General features: G+C 38.9%; 3 protein-coding genes across 4 annotated transcripts in view; 1 reads left to right on the top strand and 2 right to left on the bottom strand.

Moving 5' to 3' along the window:
- The window catches only part of pou2f2a (POU class 2 homeobox 2a), a 93,997-nt gene extending 92,067 nt beyond the window's left edge, over window positions 1-1,930 (bottom strand). Inside the window, exons 1-2 of one of the 2 annotated variants that reach the window (XM_081612413.1) lie at window positions 1,545-1,930; window positions 12-260 (exon numbers count right to left, since the gene is read on the bottom strand). The gene's annotated coding sequence lies outside the window, so the exon portion shown is untranslated. The other variant, XM_081612414.1, reaches the window with a different exon arrangement.
- A 6,016-nt stretch (window positions 1,931-7,946) lies between these two features.
- On the top strand, window positions 7,947-11,349 carry LOC145553870 (uncharacterized). The gene is made up of 5 exons (XM_081612931.1): window positions 7,947-8,334; window positions 8,542-8,697; window positions 9,704-9,744; window positions 9,830-9,877; window positions 10,385-11,349. The coding sequence occupies exons 1-5, from the start codon at window positions 8,267-8,269 to the stop codon at window positions 10,519-10,521; spliced, it is 450 nt and encodes a 149-aa protein (XP_081469057.1). The 5' UTR covers window positions 7,947-8,266; the 3' UTR covers window positions 10,522-11,349.
- Window positions 11,350-18,147: 6,798 nt separating this feature from the next.
- Window positions 18,148-19,497, bottom strand: part of atp1a3a (ATPase Na+/K+ transporting subunit alpha 3a) — a 32,801-nt gene continuing 31,451 nt past the window's right edge. Inside the window, exon 23 of the mRNA XM_008422837.3 lies at window positions 18,148-19,387. Within this exon, the coding sequence (XP_008421059.1) occupies window positions 19,359-19,387 (29 nt within the window). The 3' untranslated portion in view covers window positions 18,148-19,358. The remainder of the gene's footprint in view (window positions 19,388-19,497) is intronic.

Raw genomic sequence — 19,497 nt, 5'->3', positions numbered from 1 at the left:
GCTGGATTTACCTCGTCAGATCCAGAGGCGGCGGCGGCGGGTCGGTCTGCTCGTTACGGCGCCTGAACACCGCCGCGGCATCGATCCGTCCGGGTCAGACGCAGCCCGATCCTGTCCTCTTTAGTCCGGCTCGCTCGCCCGTCCTCGTCTTCTTCTTTCTTACGTGGGTTAATATCTCATTAACTGCTATTATCTTCACACCAGTCACCGCGGCAACAGCCGCCTGGACACGAGCCGGCAATTCCCCGTAGCCCTGCATCCTGTGGATCAGACAAGCAATGAGCAGATTATTGGAAATCAATCCCAGGGAGTTACTGTTTTCCTGACCTCCCAGGCTGCGGCTGCAGTATTTACACAGGAACGCTGGTCAAATGTTGACTGCAGTGGAGTTTACACACGTGTCGATACATGCAATGATGGGAGTCAATAGGGCATGAGAGGGAATAATCATTCTGAGGTTCATAAATCATAAAATGCAAGATTAGAATGGTGGTTTTTGATCTCATGTTTACCTTAAAAGTGGATTAAAACATTTTCAAACTCATGGTTTAAAACGTATATTATTCCATATGATTGGTTACTTTGAAATTAATGCCTTTAAGATTTGTGGGAGTCCCTGAAACGGCAGCAAACCATGGGGGGTAGAGAGGGCCCCTTATCAGCGTCTGAGCAGTCCTGATCCGTATTTTCCACGCTGCAATGAGGAAATATTATTTAAGGGTGAGCTGGTCAGGTCTGGCTGCACCACTGTGCCACCCAAATATACTGATTATTATTATTTTTATTTAAAAATGTATTTCTACATGGTAATATGTTTTCAAAATACCCAAAACTTTAAATAAAAAGATGAATAGAATATTTTTAAAGATTAATTTCCTGTTCTTGAAATAAATTAAAATGTCCTCTGAAATTAATGTCTACTGCAGGTTCTAGATTATTCTTTTCAAAAAGGAAACATTGAAAATTATCTTAAATTTTTAGGTCCTGCTGTAAAATTACTCCAAGGGAATCTTAATTTATTTGCATGATTTACAAATCGGGCTGTAGATGTTTTATGTGATTTGTTGTTGTATTTAAAATATTTTAAAGAATGAAACTGTCAACTTTTTATCTCGTTTTGTTGCTGTATATCCCAGGACACTTTTGTATTTCTTTTTCTGGTTAAATAAAGTTTATAAACAAACAAAAACCGCCAGAATGCCTAAGAAAACAAGTCATAATTACATATTTTTGAATCAGAACTCTGAGATTAAAACCAGAATAAAACATTTACTAAGACAAGACAAAATATCTAGATATTTTTATTTGACTTTAAAATGACTTAAAAGAGTTTTTACCTGCTACTTCCGGGCTTTCAGCTGGTTGTTGACGCTAATTTAAGCTAACAGCAAAGATGGCCGACTAATGTTTCAGTTTCGGAGTTCTGGGGGTTTAAACTTCAGCTACTATTTGTATTTCCTGATAAATATTTTCTAAATAATCCCACTAACGGGTGGTTGACGAGCTAAAAGATAATTTTGATCATTAAAGCGAAGAAAACTCACCTGTCTCTCGTTGTGTTGCTTAGCAACGACAGTAGGGCGGATGGAGGAACTACGCTGCCGCTGCGGAGGGATACCTTGTAATTTATAAAATAAACACCAAACTAGGAGGCAGTATGAGGTGTTTTAAAGGGAATATGTCTCCTCGGGCCTTAAAAACGACCCCCCTCCCCGCCGCTTCTCTCTGTTCCTGGTAGCTGATCGGGCCGATGGGAAAGTGGCCGGCTGACCTTTAACCCTGGGGTCGCTCCACAAAATGACGGTCCTAAAATAAAAGGTAAAGCGGCCGTCACCATGTACAGATCATGTTTACCGGGAGAATAAAGGCAGAAAAATGTAGATCATGTCATTTTTTCCAACTGTTATCATGATTATTATTATTATTTGTCACCCTTATTGATTGTTTATCCGCTCATATTATGTTCATCCGTCAAGAATAAATGTAAAACAGTAGGATTTGTATTTGTATAATATTTATTATTCTTTCTTTTTGTGAAAGAGTGAAGCAAACGTTTTAGGCTTCTCTGAAACAGTGTTGGACTCCTGGGGAACATGTGGCCCTCCAGATATGAATCTGTTATTATTCATCAATTCAAATGAAAGTCATGAAAGTGTCGCGACTCGGACGGAAAATCGATCGATGACAAATTTGAAAGTCTTTTTCAATCACAATGAGGGGATTTTTTTTTCTTCCAGAGGTCAGTGTCTGTCTGGGTTTGATCTCCAACTAAAGGAGAATAAAAAATATAAAATAATCTGCCTGATGGCCTCTGGACACGTTATTTAAAATTTACATTTCTATCTGTTATAAATAAAAACAGATTATTTATAAGAATATATCAAAGCTTCCTGCTGTACTTTACTGGGCCTATATGTCATTTATTTTTAGATACATATGTGATGCTTTAAATTTCGTTAAATTCCACATTTGTAATTGCAACAATATGCAGTTTTTCCTCATTTTGTGTGTTTTTTATTAGAAAAACTTCTTCGCATTGCCATGGTGCGGCGTTCAGGTCGTTTACAGCCAATAAATAATCAAATTAACGGCAGATCAATAATTATACGATTGAAATGACCAGATATTATTTTTATGTTGATTTATCAGGGAAATAAAATCTCTAAATGTCTATTTTCTCGAAGTTATTCTTATTTGCATACAACCAAATGTGCTGTAATTTAGCGCGATATAGTGAAGCTATTTTGATTCGTTAAAAGTTTCCTATTTGCAAAACGAAGCAATGAGATCATTTTTAAAATTCGTATTTAAATAATTTGAATATGTAGATCATTTTATTTTCAAAGCTTTATTTCATTGTACTATTAGAAATATTTGAAAGGCTGATGTGCTTTTTTTAAAATCTAAAATATATGCGTTGTTTTACCGGAAATACATCTGGAAACATTTATGCTCATTATGTAAAAAGCAGCTGATTAACGAAAATCAACTAAATCCGCTTTGGAAATACAGTTTGTGAGATGCTTTAATTCTTGACAAATAATTTTAGCATTTTTTTTAGTTTAGTTTTTTTTTTCATATATATAAAAAATCCAGAATTTAAATACAATTTTAAGTTTTTCTTGCAGAATTTACCAAACGGAGTTCACCTCAAAAATGTGCAAATGTTGGAAATAAATGAAATATTTCTGCCTCAGAATAAATTATAGATTAATTGTCCTTAAATTAAATGCATATTATTGGAGGGAATAAACGTTTAACTGGCAGGAAAAAGTGAGTCCAGACGCGCAAACAGCAGCGCAGTGATTGGGCTGAGCAGGTTATTGATCCGGCTCTGGCTCCGGCTCCGGCTCTGGCTCCGGCAGTGGCAGTGGGAGTGGGAGTGGGAGTGGGAGTGGGGGGATCAGCGGGTCGTGTCGGTCCTGCTGGGTTCAGACGGGGAACCGGGTCTTGGACTCGGTGTGTGTGGATCCCGGATCTCCGTTCTTTCTGAAGAGATGGAGCAGAAACACCTGATGGAGGACTTTCTTAATTGACAGCTATTCTGCCGTCATTTCCGGTCTTGTTTAATAAAGATTAAAATAATCCAACGTGCTTTCGGTGCAGCATGTCTTCCTCCTGCAGCCGGGCTGCCCTCTCTCCTGCTCTCTGCTTTTAATTGATTTATACCGTAATTAACTCAGGGTTCCCATCGATCTCCCTGCGGCCGCCTCCGCATCAGACACCTCATTATTTCCACGTTAAGCAGAATAATCCCGGCTAAATACAGAGAACATTCAATAACGATTACAGCCTGCTGGTGATAAATACTCCCGCTCGGCACAGTTTTCCCTGAAAACGTTGTAGATCTTAAGAAAGAGCGCTTGTTTAGTTATTATTTTGGGACAATGCATGACGGAAAACCAACAGATTTAGACTGGACACCTGCAGCTCCTCATGCAGACCAATTAACCGGATTAAATGCTGCAGCTCACGGCCTGCACATCAGTCGCTTTGATTCGGGGAGTGGAGCATCTCTGGGTTCGGTTCAGCAGCTGCATGGGAGGGGAGGGAGGAGGAGGTCAAACTGGCCTCCAGGCAGCGCCGGACTCCTGCAGCCTCCTCCCGGTTTCACCCAACGCGCTGCAGTTTTCTGCTCCTCACAGCTAAATCACCGTCCTGTTAGGAGGCATGGCGACCGGAGCTGCTCTGATCACAAACAGAATAATGAATTTCAATCATCCCGCCATCATAATTAACACTCTGCAGATGATTTCAGTGGAAATACAGATACTTTCAGGCTTGAATCTGATTTTCCCTCTCTGATAAAGCTCAGATTTATAAGAAAATACAGCAGAAAATCAGCTAAATGACTTATAAATGACATATGATTGTTTAAAAATATATATGTAAATGTTCCAAAAGGGACAAAAAGCAGAAAAACATGCAACAATTTGGAGGAATCTCAAGTGAAAATTAACATGTAAAGCAGATAAATGTTAAGATGACAAAACAGGAAGGAGAGTTACACCCATTAACACCTCAATAAACAAATCAATGATAAGAACTGCTGCAAATAAGTCTAAATACAAAATATAAATAAAGTGCGCACCATCTTCCTACTATAATAAGTAACATTCTGCAGTTGATTTTCAGGTTTTCATTCTCTCTCTATAAGAAAATAGAACAAAAACATCTGCGAAATGCAAAACAGCAGCTGCTTCATAAATGATATGTGATTATGTTGCATCATATTTTACAATAATTTTAGCTGGATATGTGTGTGTACTCATTCAAAGTTGTGTATATTGTTTATGAAACAATTTACCACATGGGATTAATATGAAATAAATAAAAGCTGGGTCTTAAAAATCACATTAAAATGCTTCAAAGTTTTCAGTTTCATTCAATAAGAAGTAGAAAAACATGCATGGAGAAACAGAGCAAGTGAAAAAAATCAACTAGAAGAGATTAAAATACACAGTAAATAAAGTGAATTAGAACAATAGATAAAAATACCTGCAAATAAGAAATGTAAATACTGTAATAAAGTGAACACGTTCCTCCTGCCACCATAATCAACAGCTGTTTTGTTTTTTTACAGGAAATGTTGAGATACAGAAAACAGAGATAAAAATCTGAGTCCTTACCAACCATAAGAAAACGGAACAAAAAATCTATACATTTGAAGTCTAACTCTATATTTGATATATGTTTGATAAAAACATATGTAAATGTTGCAAAAACAACAGTTTTATGAATAAGAAGCAGAAATCATGCAGTGATTTGGAGAAACCAGGAAAGTTAGAATATTAAGTATTATCTAAATGCATGAATAAAGTGAATGAGAACTGCTAAAAATAATCAAAAAATTATGCAAGTAGGAAATAATGAAGCGCACACAGTTCATATTCAGTTGATTTTTAATTTTTTACAGGAGATACAGACTGAATCAGAGAGAGAATACAGAGATGAAAGCCTCCAGTAAAAAGCATAAGCAAAAAAATCTCTGTATGTTTGATGTCTACATCTGTATATTATATATGTTGGATTAAAAAAGAAACAAATGTAGAAAAAACAAGTTTTATAAATAAGAAGCAAAAAAACAGGCATTGATTTAATTAAAATGAAGAGCAGAGAAATATTAGAGGACAGTAAATAATACCTAAATACATAAATAAAATAAAATAGAATGGCTAGAATAGACAAAAACACATGTAAACAGTTTTTTTTAATATAAATATTCTGTGCACAAACAGAGCAGCAGCTGTGGAGCAACCTGCAGCAACGTTGCTTTGTTGCATTGAGGATCCAGCGACCTGCCAGCTCCCTGCTACAGTGTCATGCCTGGGATGGGGGGCATTGCAGGAGAGGTGTTGGAAAGAAAGGAAAGGGGACAGAAAGTAGAGGAAGAGGGAGGGAGGAGGGCTGGATGTGTGGGTTAAAAGAAGGGGGCAGTTAAAGCTTGTGAATTAAACGCCGTGAGGCCCGGTGTCCTCGGCACGTGCACAGGGGCCCGAGAATAAAAGGAGCTGCGGCCCATCTGGCTTTCAGGAGAAAAGAGAGGGAGGAAGGAGGAGGGGAAGACGGAGGGAGAGAGAGAGGGAGGGAGGGAGACGGAGTCCTGAGCTGTTCAGTGGGCAAAACGCGGCGTCCGAGTTAATACAGACACACATTCAGGACGTTTGACTCCAACTGGGGGTCAGCCAGGCTTAAAAATGCAGACTTTAACTGTAATTTGCCTCTAAGTGAGGCTGTGCTTTGATCCTGAAAGGGTCAGTGAGGCGAAAATCAAAAGAATGAGAAAGAAAAAAGGAGGAGAGGGGGAATTATTTGAAACAGAGAAACTTTTAGGAACCAAAGCGTGTGAAGGTGAGCAAAACGGCGTGCAGAAACGCTCACCTTAAATCCATACGGAGGGTTTCTCCTCACATCCTGTTCCTCCCCTGCACTCAGCATCTTAGCTGTTTCCATGGCGACGGAGTTGAGACTGCAACCTGTGTGTGTGTGTGTGTGTGTGTGTTTGTGTGTGTGTGGATGTCCACAGCAGCAGGTGATGAAGCTCAGCTCGCGGTCGACAGTGAGCTTCAGCGTCTGGGAAAGTGATTTCTCTCCCGTCTAATAAAACTTATATTAAGGTCATAGAAGATAAAAAAAAAAAGAACAAGAAAAAAAAAACCCAGAGACATCATTAGAGAAAGAAAAACAACTTTAGGTGGAGAAGAAAGACCTGGATGAGTGTGGGAGGAAGCAGAGAGTCATCGGGAATGAAAACACAAAGCCTTCAGTGAAGCTAGGAAGCTGATATCAGAGGCTAAATAATACAGATACTAAAATATTTAACCAAAAATCACACATCTTTAACAAGTTTTCATGAAATTAGACCTGACTCCGTTCTTCTTTTCATGTTTTCACAGCATTTCTCAGCAAAAAGCCCAAATTTGACCACATTTAAGATGATCTATCTAGGCTGCAGCCTGAGAGGGGAGAAACAGCAATAACTGATCATTAAGACTCAATTCCTTTGACACGTTCAAACTTTACCTGGACAGTTGCAGCCAAAAGAGATAAAGCTGCAGCTGAAAAGGCTTTTAAACATTTTACAGTCAGTAAAGTAAAGGTGAGGAATGACAGCGGGGCGGTGAGGCAGCAGCAGGCTCCCTGATTGGAGGAAAGTCGCTCTCTTTATGTCATGACTTCCTGCTGGTACACAGATTAAAATAGTCTTTGATTATTCTGATCATAAATATTCAATATCCACTGCTTTTGAATGATTACAGGAAATCAATGTACTAACTAAAAATGTTTTTAGATTAAAACAAAAATCTTACCAACTGTTTCGGTTTGGTTTCTAGTGCAAATATCTTCGTACAGTTGAAATAACACAAAGCTAACTTATGTACGTTTTCAGCAGGATATACCAGCTTAAGTCCTTTATACACAAGTTAAATTTGCAGATTATTTCATTTATAACATGTGAAAAATGTGTATTTCTCCTTCCAGGTTTGATGTGAAACTTTAGACTTCATAACTCTTTTTCTCTTGTTCATAATGTTTATTTAGACTAATTTTTGCATGTAAAACACAACAATGGAGCAAGTAATTAGGTAATATGTTAGTGAAAATGTTGGTTTAATTTAAGGTCGTTATTCTCTATGGAACACCATCCAGGTCAAATATACGTGAAATTTTACAGGTAGACAACACAAACATTTCAACAATTCGCTAAAATACGATGCTGAGAGCGGAAGTTTTATGCGTATGCTTTTCCCCAATAATTTCCTCACAAAAGTTAATCTTGAGAAAACATTTTTTTTCTTGAGATGATTGGTGTGTGTATTAAACCTGACTCCATCCGTCGAATGCAGGCATCTGAAGGATGCGTCAGGAAAAAATGTGGAAACCAGCAATTAACTCGTTATCTCGAGAAAATCCATCAGGAAACATGTCCGCTCTAGGCTTCCATATCAAAACGTTGACAATGTGAAAATATAAAGTGTAAACGAGTAGATAACATGTGACACCCCGACTTTTACACATGTTGTTTACGTGTTAAAGTCACGTATTTTTGAGCTGACGGATGTCCCATATGTATTTTTTGAGGAATTGCGGTAAAATGAACCCACCGAACTGGGAGAATCGGGTCTAACTCAAGTCTAGTCCTGCTGCTGATGGTGGGCGGACGCTTTCCCGCACACAACCCGGAACCTCCGGGAACACGCAGCTCTGAGCAGCTTCAGGGAAACTACCCAGAGAAACCAGCTCAGGTGTCCATCTGCGGGGCCACATGGGGTATGTGGAGATCAGCATAGATGAAGGTGAAGATATGAAGGTGGTTCTACACAATGACAGCAGGTACGAACTATCTAACCTGAACCTTTGCAACTTTCCTGTGCGAAGCTCTGCGTTAACTGGTGATCTTATGTAAACACCGCGGAAAGTGTGACCAAAAACAACCGAACTTATTAAAACTTAATGGATTAGTTTGCTTTTAGCCCACTAGAAAGAGCTGAGACCACATCCAGCTGTTATTTTTAACGAGATTGTCTAATTTCCGCTCAGATTTCTACTCAGACGGCTACGAGTAAATGAGTTACAGCGGCACTTGGTGGCCACATGGCCGAACTGCAGCTGTGGCAAGAAAAGATTGGACGACGCGTCATTCATCCAGGTCCTGAAGGCCTGCTTCCTCTTCTGCCTCATCTTGGCTCTCACTGGGTAAGGCAACATTTATTACATTTTTGTAAAAAAAGAAAATAAAACATGGAGAGGAAAGTTGAGAAAAACTTGTTTTCATTTTTAAAGTTCAGATGTCAGAAACTGGTAGAACAACATATTAATCATAAGCACTTACAGAGGAAGTTAGAGGTAAGCCTGGCTGGAATTTACATTTGGTGTCATCTGTGTGCCAAAAATGTTGTTCAGATTTCCACTATGGAAGTTATGAATCATGCAATGCAGGGGCGTCAACTCATTTACATTTTGGGCCAAATCAAAATTATGAATGTCTCACAGGGACGGTTGTGAAAAATGTATTTATAAAACTACCCATTAAACTGTTAAGATATTAATAAGTAGCTGCTTCTACATTCGAGGAGAAAGTCTTGAATTTATATAATATATATGGAAGATTTTTCACATTGATATAACTTGGCTGTAACAGGATATACAGAGTAAATTTATTTCACTGTGAGTTTTGAAAAGAATCTGACATTTATGAGTTTCAGTCAAAAATATTTGACTTTTGAATCTGAGAAATTTCCAAGTTTTAAGTTTTTCGAAATTAAATTTTTTTTTTATTTTACCAAATTTTTGAAAATTGGCAAAAAATGTCAATTTCTTTACTTTTGAACCGAAATACCCCACACCTCCCCCAAAAAATTTCCTAATCAATTTCTGAGATTAATCTTAACATTTCTGAGTTTTTTCATGGCAAATTGTTGCATTTTCACAATCTGAAATAAAAAAAAAATTATAGATTTTTTTTGCTGTTTCTAGTAAAGTTTACACTTTTCAAGCTCAGAAATTTCCAAGTTTTTTTTAATTTCTGAAATTAATTTAAACATTTCAGAGTTTTTTTGGTGGAAACTTACTCTTTTTTTTCTGTCTCTAGACTCTGGAGGGCCACATAATTACCTGTGGCGACCTGGGTTTGGCCCCGGGGCCTCGCGTTTGACACCTGATCTAATGTCACTGATAAATCCTCTTTTTTCCTCTTTCATAGGCCATTTTGTGAACTCTACATAACAACCACTCTCATGTCATGTGAGTATGCAGAGCAAGAGGATCATTTTACATAAGATTGAAAGACAATAAATGCATCCAACACTTTTCCTTTGCTCTCCTGCAGATCCCTGGAGGGGTCGGATTTTTTACCTCGTGTTCCTGGGATTGTTCAGTGAGTGAAACCTAAACCTGGATCTGTTGTTTCTGCCACAAAGTTTCCTTAAATGGAGCAGAAACGTCTCACACACGCGGCCGTTCAAGCTGCACAGGGACTGTTTGATAACCCTGCAGAGGTAACGCGCCATGCTGGAGGAGGGGGAGCGGCCAGAGATTGGCTTTGCACGGACGCCTCGTGACTTTAAGATCCTATTTGGTCCACTGGCTTAAAATCTAAAAAAAAGAAGGAGGAAATCGTAGAAGTAAGGTGCTTTTGAGCAGATAAGTCAAGCTGGATGTGAATTAGTATTCTGAGCCACATCTTGGTGAATTAATGTTTCTTTTAACACAGAGTCAAACCCACAACTGGACACACAATCATAATGTTTTGGGTAAAAATGAATAAAAATGTGTCGCAGCTCTGTTTATTGAAGGCTTATTATAAAAAAAAAATCATCAAATTAAGCGTTTTGCTGTCATGTTGCTGTGGAATCTCATCTGAAGTTTTTTCTGTCTCGTGCAGCTGCCATCTTTGTGCTGATTGTGCTGGTGAGGATGAAGAGCAGACCTTCATCAGAGGAAAGGAAGGTGGAAGTGAAAACGATCTCTGGTGACGTCCAGCAGCTTCTATTAAACGATGAGCTCAACATTAAATCTTAGGTTTCATCTTTGCTCCAAATATGGTTCCTTTAATAAAGTATCAGCTTGGAGGATAAAAAGGGAAAAATGTCGGACTATTGAGTATTGATTGCTTTTACTCTTAGTCAGACAACAAACTGTAAATTCATACACTTGTTAGCTCCACTGTACACTGACAGCACTTTACACTAACCCCACATTCACCCAGTAAGCAGATGGAGGGCAGCTGGGGTGCCTTGCTCAGTGGCTCATCCATGTATTTAAATTGTCATTCATTTTCATGCAAATAATCTTCAGTTTTTGTCCAGTTTGATGAACTTCCTGCCCTTGATGCCCAAATATGACTTAAGTTTTATTGACAGAAGACAAATCTCTCAGAAACTGATCAGGTTTGTTTTTTTAACATTAAATATGTTGATCAATGTTCCATATCCTGCTAAGCTGGTGAGGAAAACAGAAGAATGAAGCATATGAGTTTAGTTGTAGCAGATATAATCACAATAATCAACTATAAAATCATTTTAGCATTTTTTTCTGATTTTCTCTTTAAGTTTTCTTATTTTCCACTCAATGTTTTTTTTTCTCCATTGAGTTCCTGATGTTAATTTGGTCTTTTGATATATTTAATCTGCGTTTATGTGACTGCTGGAGTTAAGAGGATGATCTGCAGACGTCTTGTCAACATTTATGTATTTGTTTATTGATTTGCATTTGTTTTGGTCAACATGTTCACCACAAACGGCTGTGTGATCATTTTATTGCTCGTCTGTTTTATGTTTACTGTGATGTAATAAACTTTGCAGAAACTATTTTTCCAAAATGAATGATTAAAAACATTCTTCTGCTCTCTTTGTGAATGTTTTAATATCTAATTTACCTCCAAAGTTTGAAGCACTTGAAAGTTTTATTACTTGGGGAATAAAAACTGCAATCTCCAGTTTTTTAAATTCAGATGGGAAGTCAATGACTCAATTACTGAGGCATCATTTTTTGTATTTTAAAAAAATCCTGAGTTGTTGTACCATGAATTCAACATGCAACAAATTGATAAAATGATGCATAAAATAAAGTTTTTCAGTCAGAAATGGTCACATTCAGAGAGCAAAGATGTGTTTTTTGTTGCATTTTATACAAAGCAACAGTTTTTCCACAGCAGTGGGATAAACAGGCCGTCACTTTTCTATCTAAACATACTGTAGCTATAAAATAACATGAAATGATGCAGTTTATTTATATTGACATAATATATTTTACATCATTCTAAACTGATTATTCTGACGATTCTGACCTCTTAAGCCTTTTTTAGGCAATATTGGAAATATATTAAAATATGTAAATAAACATATAATAGAACTGCTTTTTAAATGAGGCATTTAAACATTTTATTGCCTAAAATACAACAACATAACTTTAGTGAACGTTTGATCAGTTGTAGCAGAGTATGGATCTGTAGCTAAAAAATCCTTCTGACACCAACATGTGCAAAGCTCATGTTTCTGTTGGACTGAAAATCAACACAGTGCAGAACTGCTGATTATTTCATCGATTAACCCATTAATCGGACAGGAAAAAGGTGCTTAATTGATATATTTTAACATAATCTGAGTCAGGTGAAACTGAAACTGCCACTTGAGGAGTTCTGGATTGAACATATTTACAGAAAAAGAAGAATTTAAATGCAAAATGTTATGTTGTTTTGTACAGTTTTAGCTTAATTACTATTCTGAACATGTTTTTTTTTTTTATCAAAACTGGCTTTTGTTCAGTCTATATGCTCTGTACAATCATTTCCTAAATTATTGTCCTTTTAAAATCTAAAGCTGTCAAATATGGAATCAGTAGGTCAAATCTAAAGGAAACTCCAGAAATCTGCATCAGCCAGGAGAAATCTGATCGATGTAAGTCTGGGATTTCATAAAGTCTTTCTGCTGAAGAGTCAGCAGCTGGGTTTCCATTACAAATACCACAATTTAGCTTTTTCCTTTAAATAAGAAACGTGAATACATTTGTTCACACACCACACAACTGACTTTCAACCACTTCCTGTCTTCTTCATCGTTTCTGCCAGTAGAAACATCCGGCTGTTGATCACATGACTGGTTGTGTTTCCACTGCAGTTTTACAAAACACACTCATTTCAATATGGCTGAAACCCACCACATCCTAGCGCAAAAACTTTTTACTGCAAAACGTAAGTTTTGTTTTTTCAAAATTGCTGTGAATCCATTAATCAAATTTGTTTTTGTAATTCCAGTTTGCACAGTTATACGATCGATGGAAACGCAGCTCGAGATAATTTTCCACGTTTCTGGTCTAAAACGTGTGAACATATGAATCTGTTCCATGAATAAAGTGAACCGACGGCGTGTAGGAAGAGACGCTCAGATGTAGCGACCGCATGCAACACTATTCATTATTAACACACTCAATATAGCAGCACTGGACACACACACACACACACACACACGCACACACGCACACACACACACACACACACGCACACACGCACACACACACACACACACACACACACAGAGTTCCTATTAACACAAACACACACTCGCACAGAGACAGAAGCCCTCCAGGACCCTCCCCCTGACCCTGCGACCTGGACGCCATGGCAACCCTCTGACCCATCCTGCTGTTGCTGTGGTAACAACCTTGGAGCATGTCTGACCACTGCCCCCCCCCCATCCAACACACACACACACACACACACACACACACACACACACACACACACACACACACAGACACACACACACCCTATAGCCCTGCAGCTGCCCCCTCCTCCTGCTCCACGCCGAGCCGAGGCAAACCGATCGATATTCTATCACACAGAACAGTGGAGCGAGAGAGAGGAGGCCACGGGCCAGCCAGATTACTGGAATGGGGGTGGGGGGAGGTGTGTGTGTGTGTGTGTGTCAGAGGAAGCAAAAAAAGGTTTTAGGGAAGGTAGAGTGTTGGGGAGGTGTGGAGAAAAGGGTTTTAGTGTGCGGGTGTAATCGGGTAGGAGATTGAGAGATGGTGTGTGTGTGTGTGTATGTGGAGAGGATAAGAAAAGGATGCGAGTGTGTGTGTGTGTGTCATAATGAGTGGAGTGGAGCTGCAGCGCTACCAGGCATCTCCTCTCCTTTTTATATTCTAACAGATGTTTGCCGGTGGATCTGTGTCTGCGTGAGGCTGAGGATGAGGATGAGGAGAGGCTCGGCGGCGCGCGTGCAGCAACAGCCGCCGCCTGACGACGCATGCAGCGCTGCAGAAACCGCCTCACTTCCCCTCACGGTGGGCTCTGAACGCGGCTCATCAGGTCTGGGCCTAAACTACGGCTTATGACTGCGTAATTCGTACAAAACTGGACAGAAAGAGGAGAAAAGCAGAAACTCTCCACAACAGAGAAGTAAATCTGTGAAGGTTTATGGAGATAAAATGTTTTCCACCTGTCAAACTGTCTTCTTTTTGTAAATAACGGTTGTGAACGCAACACGCCAGAATGACTCAGAACAGAAAAGAAAATACAGTCCTGGACATTATTTACTGTTTTTCAATACAAGCTAAAGATTTTATTCAGAAATATTAACACTAAATGTTAAAAGGTAAAAGTCCTGCTAATGTTTTATTAGATAATATATAAATTTAAGCATCAGCGATAAAAAATATGTTGAATAAAAAGTAAATAAAACAATTTAAATAACCTATGATGGTTAAACTAAACAGACACTGAAAAAAAAAAACATTGGAAAAGTAGATTAAATAAAACTAAAATGTTTCAAGGCCAAACTGAAAATCTCTCCTTTTCTCAATGATTAAATCCCTGTAAATACATTTATGGCAAAAATGTGCCACTAAAAATCATCACACATCAGCATTTTCTGTTTTTCTTTTTCATAAGCTACAAAAAAAACTGATGTTCTCAAAAAATACAATTCAATCTTTTTAAACACTTCAAATGCCAACTAAAATATTTTAGTTTTCATTAGTTATTATATGGAAACGCACAAAAAACTAAACTTTTACTTGTTTAATGTGGTGAAAAATAGCAAAAATGTCAAATATCATCACATAGCAATAGTAATGCACTAAAATCAGTAATATTCATCATCTTTGACATATTCAATACTATAATAATCCCATTTATTTTGTGACTCGTACATAACTTTTTTTTAACTTTTCAATAAAAAACAACTCTATAATGAAATTAAAGAAGATAATTTAAATGGCTATAGTGGAGGAAATAAGTGTTGAGCTGATTTCAGAGTGTTAAATCGGAAGGGAAAATGCATCACAGCAATATAAATGACTTGAATTTCCATTAATCTTTGCTAAAGAAATAACTAGATAAAAACTAGTTTCAAAATTAAATGATATTTCCTATTTTAATCGACCGTCCAGAGAGATCTGTGCACGTTTGTTGAAAAAGAACCTTAAAATTGATTCTGAAGAGGAAAATCTTTATATCTGATGTTTCACCTCCATTTCTGTCCTTTTGAGGTTTTTTGAAGCACCATTGTTGTCAGTTTTTTATTTTTCTTTGTTTCTAAAACTGAAGCAGGTTTTAAAGATCCGCGTTTGGGCGCTGGGTGGGGGTTCAGGTTGTAGAGAGAGATGGGATCTACATTTATCTGTCATTTCCAACAGAGCAGCACGTCGGGAAGACATTTTCAGCAAAAGCTTAAGTCAAAGATCGTTATCAGAAGGAAAGTTCACATCACACAGGTGACCTTCTGTCCTCCTGCGGATGGTAAATGTGCTTAATAAGACATCCATCCTTCCATTATCTGCACGGCCTTTTCCTTCAGCCACACTGGGGGAGGAAGGGCGTTTTATCGCCTTTTATAACTGGGTTCTCATATTTGTTTTAGTCTTATTAGAAGATGTCTCAAACTGGCTCAGGATTTACTTTCCAACCACTTGCAGCTGAGCTCTAATAGAAAATATGGCATATTTCTGCTGTTTTTAGCAGAAAGTATAAGGAGGTGACCCATTTCCCTGGGTTACGACGCTGGGAGTCAACTGGGCAGCAGCACTCATTTGCTCTGTGAGCCTTGTAATGGTATTCATGGAACATGAACACCAGTGCTCCCAGTTTGAGTGTGTGTTTATTTGTACAAGTGAAGGGATCCTTAAAAAAACATGATTTGCTCAGAAGAACCAGGGCAAAGACCACAGCTGCAGGTGACCCACATGTTTCTAAGAATTTAGATGAATGCCAGCGTTCAGTTCAACGGTCCAACATGGCTGCCTTCTGGTCTGCTGGTTGTTCAGTTGATCACCGTGATATGATGGTTTAATTATAGACATTAAAACACAGGTTTTAACTATGTAGACACTGAGGTGAGTGTTTAACAAAGTAGTGAAGAATGAAGCGTCTTGGTTTGAAAATGGCGGATATATCAGAACAGCTTGACCTGCAAAATGATGAAACAAACAGCAAAGGCCAAAATGTTGGTTTTATTTATATCCAAGTAGTAACCAGACCAGAACTTTAGGGATCATCTTTCTAGACTTTTCCCTGAATAATCAACTTCTAATAGTGATTTATAGATTTTAAGATTTAATGAAAAATAAGATGTGATTTATACAAATCCAGGACTTGTACACTTTTCCCACAGTACAATTCAAGCATTTTCAAAGTTTTCAAGCTTTTCCTGAAAACTTTGGAGGAAACAGATGATATAAATGTAGTAAAAAATATTATCTTGTGATTGTTTTCTACATTCTGTTTTAAAATGTTTCTCTAACACTCACTATCCACCTCACTGGTCTGAGAAAGTTACAAAAAAAATCTAAAAAAAAAAGTCCTTGTTAAGTTTTCTGGCATTTAGCAAATAGAAATAATTCTGGTAATCCTAACTGACCCAAAACAGAAAAGTTTATTCTTCAACTTCAGACAGTGAGAAAAAAATGTGTCTGTCTGTCAATAATCTCCTGGAAGTGGTCAGGGGTCTGATTAATGCCACATCCTGAGGGAACATCCCTGATTGGAACATCCTCTGTTTGTATTCATTGATCATTTATTAATACATGTTAATATTTAGCTTATTGAAAATATTGTGTGTGCTGCATTTTGTGAAAATGTCTGAAGTCAATACTGGCCATCGTTCCTCTGTTCCTCCATACGCTCAACGTCTCCCTACAGGTCTCCAATTGAATTTTGGCCCAGAACTTGACTGGCTGCTGACTTCCTGTTTGGGTTCTTTACTCCGTAAAAACACAAATTCGCTTTTTAAAATGACCTCTTCAGGTATGTTGATGGATTCAAACTGACCCCTAATCACCTGCTATGGAACACACATGCCCCTGTCATGACGCCTGCACCACCGTGCATCACAGTGGGAACCCAGTGCTAAGATGTGGTCATCTGGCTAAAACGAACAGGTTAGACCATAAACGTGTCTCTGGTTTTCTTCAGGCCAGTTTTTATCCAGTTCATTTGTTTACTTCTGTACTCGCAGGTAAATGCGGAGCTTTGATGACTCGGTAGCAGATCATTAGCTGAGTTATTGGCCTTTTGGATTTTCTTTCATCTATCCAAACAGTAATTTGTTTTCTTCCAACTTCCTGGCTTTCATTTCCTTTTGAAAGGGTTTGAGATCAACTAAAAACAGGCAATTTTGGTCTCTTCATATTTTCCAAATAACTTTTTAATCAAAGTACCTACTCGTATTAGTCTTTCAAAAGCAATGATCTAACTGGGAGATGATGCTCAAAGCTGTTACTTTTAACAGGTTTTTTATCTCACGAGCATTTTTTCTACACAAAGGAGATTAAAAACACAGATGAAAGATAAAAAGATGTTCTGACCAGGTTTCACCATAACTGAATGAGTGGGATGATTATTTTTAAGATAAAATTCAGAAGATAATTAATGAAGTTGTAAGAACAAGAACTCCCTTTGAGGTTAATGTGGCATCTGAAGTTTGTTATATATATATATATATATATATATATATATATATATATATATATATATATTATATAGGGATCGTTCTCAATGCTGCATTCACAGCATAACCGGTAATGGCGAACCAACCGGACATTGTGGTGGTGGGTAAAGAACAGAGGAAAGCCGTTGTGGTGGATGTAGCAATACCAAGTGACTACAACATCAGGAAAAAGGAGCATGAGAAATTGGAGAAATACCAGGGCCTCAGGGAGGAACTGGAAAAGACCTGGAAGGTGAAGACCACAGTGGTGCCTGTGGTCATCGGGGCCCTCGGGGCAGTCACCCCCAAACTGGAGCAGTGGCTAAAACAGATCCCAGGAACAACATCAGACATCTCAGTCCAGAAATGTGCAGTTCTAGGCACAGCCAAGATACTGCGCAGAACCCTCAAGCTCCCAGGCCTCTGGTAGAGGACCCGAGCTCAGAGGATGAAACAGACCACCCGCGGAGGGTGAGAAGGGAATTTTTTTTTTAATATATATATATAAATGTAATCCAGGTAATGTGGGTTCTGAGTTTTCCAGGATTCCTCCTCAATGCTTCATTAGGTGAGGAAATGAAGGTTTACATCTGTTATTTCATTTGATGTTTTTCCATTCTTTAGGAATCATAATAAATGCATTTTCAGTCCCGACTTGTTTATTGTGACTTAATGAAACTCAGAGGGAGAAGAAGAGACAACTTGACACTGCTGCCACATGTAAGAGTTGGTCACAGAATTTATTCCCATTTTTTTGACATAACTCCACACAAAACAAACTGGAGATCAAGCTGAACAAGAGATATCCTTCTGTTTTTATTTAATTTAACTCTCTTTTTCATCTGCTGTAAATACAGGGCCTTATTCCACATTTTCCATAGATTTAAAGACTGAAACTGGAGAGAAATCTTTTTCCTAGGACACAGAAAGATTGTTTTCTTTATTTTTTAAAGGGGAAAGGAACAGGAGTGAGATCTGGTCGGGGTTTAAGGAGGACGGAGGGTTTCCACAGAGTTCACAAACAGACAGAAACTGGGACAGATCGACAGGAGGGGAGGGGTGGGGGGTAAGAAGAAGAGGGATAAGGAGGGACGGTGTGCTTTGTCATGTCCGAATGAAAACAAGCAGCTCTCAGACCCACTCTGAACTTAAAAAGAAAAAAAACACAAAACTTTTACAAACAATTGAGTTTTTAAAAAACACGCAGTCATCTATTAGAAAACAATTAACAGAGAAGAATACAGGGATGGGGGGGAGGAGCCTTTCTTCCACCCTGCCGGGGGCGTCGGTGAGCGCTTGGCTCACTGGTGAGAAGAGGAGGAAGAGGAGGACGGCAGTGAGTAAGGAAGAGGAGGAAGAGGGGAGGAATGGCAGTGATTACGCAGCTGGATCTGGGCCGTTCGACTCCAGGAGGTGGACAGAAACGGGACGTCCGCTCCGCTCCGGAGGCGGGCGCGGGAGCTGCCTTGGGTTTGCGGAGGAACAGTCGGGTTTTTTTAACTCGTGGATCAGGTTGTTTGTGGAGCACCGAGCAGCGGCGGAATATCGAGCGCGCCAACGATGAGCGGCTGAAGCCGGCAGTGGAGGAACGATGTCGGCACAAACTGTGGCTCTGGCAGATTAGTGCTGTACAGACTTTGGATAGAAAAAAGGACAGAGGGACGGAGAGGATGGGGAGGGGCTGTAACAAGGCCGCGCCTCCCCCATCCTCAACCCTTCTGCTGTTGGTCCTCTCGTTGTCTTGGCAGTTGTGTTTTTAGTTTAGAAATGAACATGGGGGAGTGAAGAAAAGATGGAAGGATGAGTAAACATCAATTTCTCTAGTATTTTAGAGAAAATGAAAGGATGAGTGGATGGAGAAGGGAAGGCAGGGACAGAGGCAGGGGCGAGTTTAGGGAAGGATGGGATAGAAGCAAAGAATGCTTTGATGATTTAATAGTAAGTCTCCTTTTCCACCCAGCCTGCAGAGACAGAAGAGGAAGAAAGGGACAGGAGAAGAAGAGGGAGCCACCAGTTACTGACTCAGGTTCATGATTGAAATGAGCCTCTGCTATCAAAGTGGCCGAGGGTC

The sequence above is a fragment of the Poecilia reticulata genome, chromosome 11 (assembly GCF_904066995.2).
Source record: "Poecilia reticulata chromosome 11, P_reticulata-male-v2, whole genome shotgun sequence".
NCBI lineage: Eukaryota > Metazoa > Chordata > Actinopteri > Cyprinodontiformes > Poeciliidae > Poecilia > Poecilia reticulata.
This window is presented reverse-complemented; position numbering and strand designations above follow the sequence as displayed.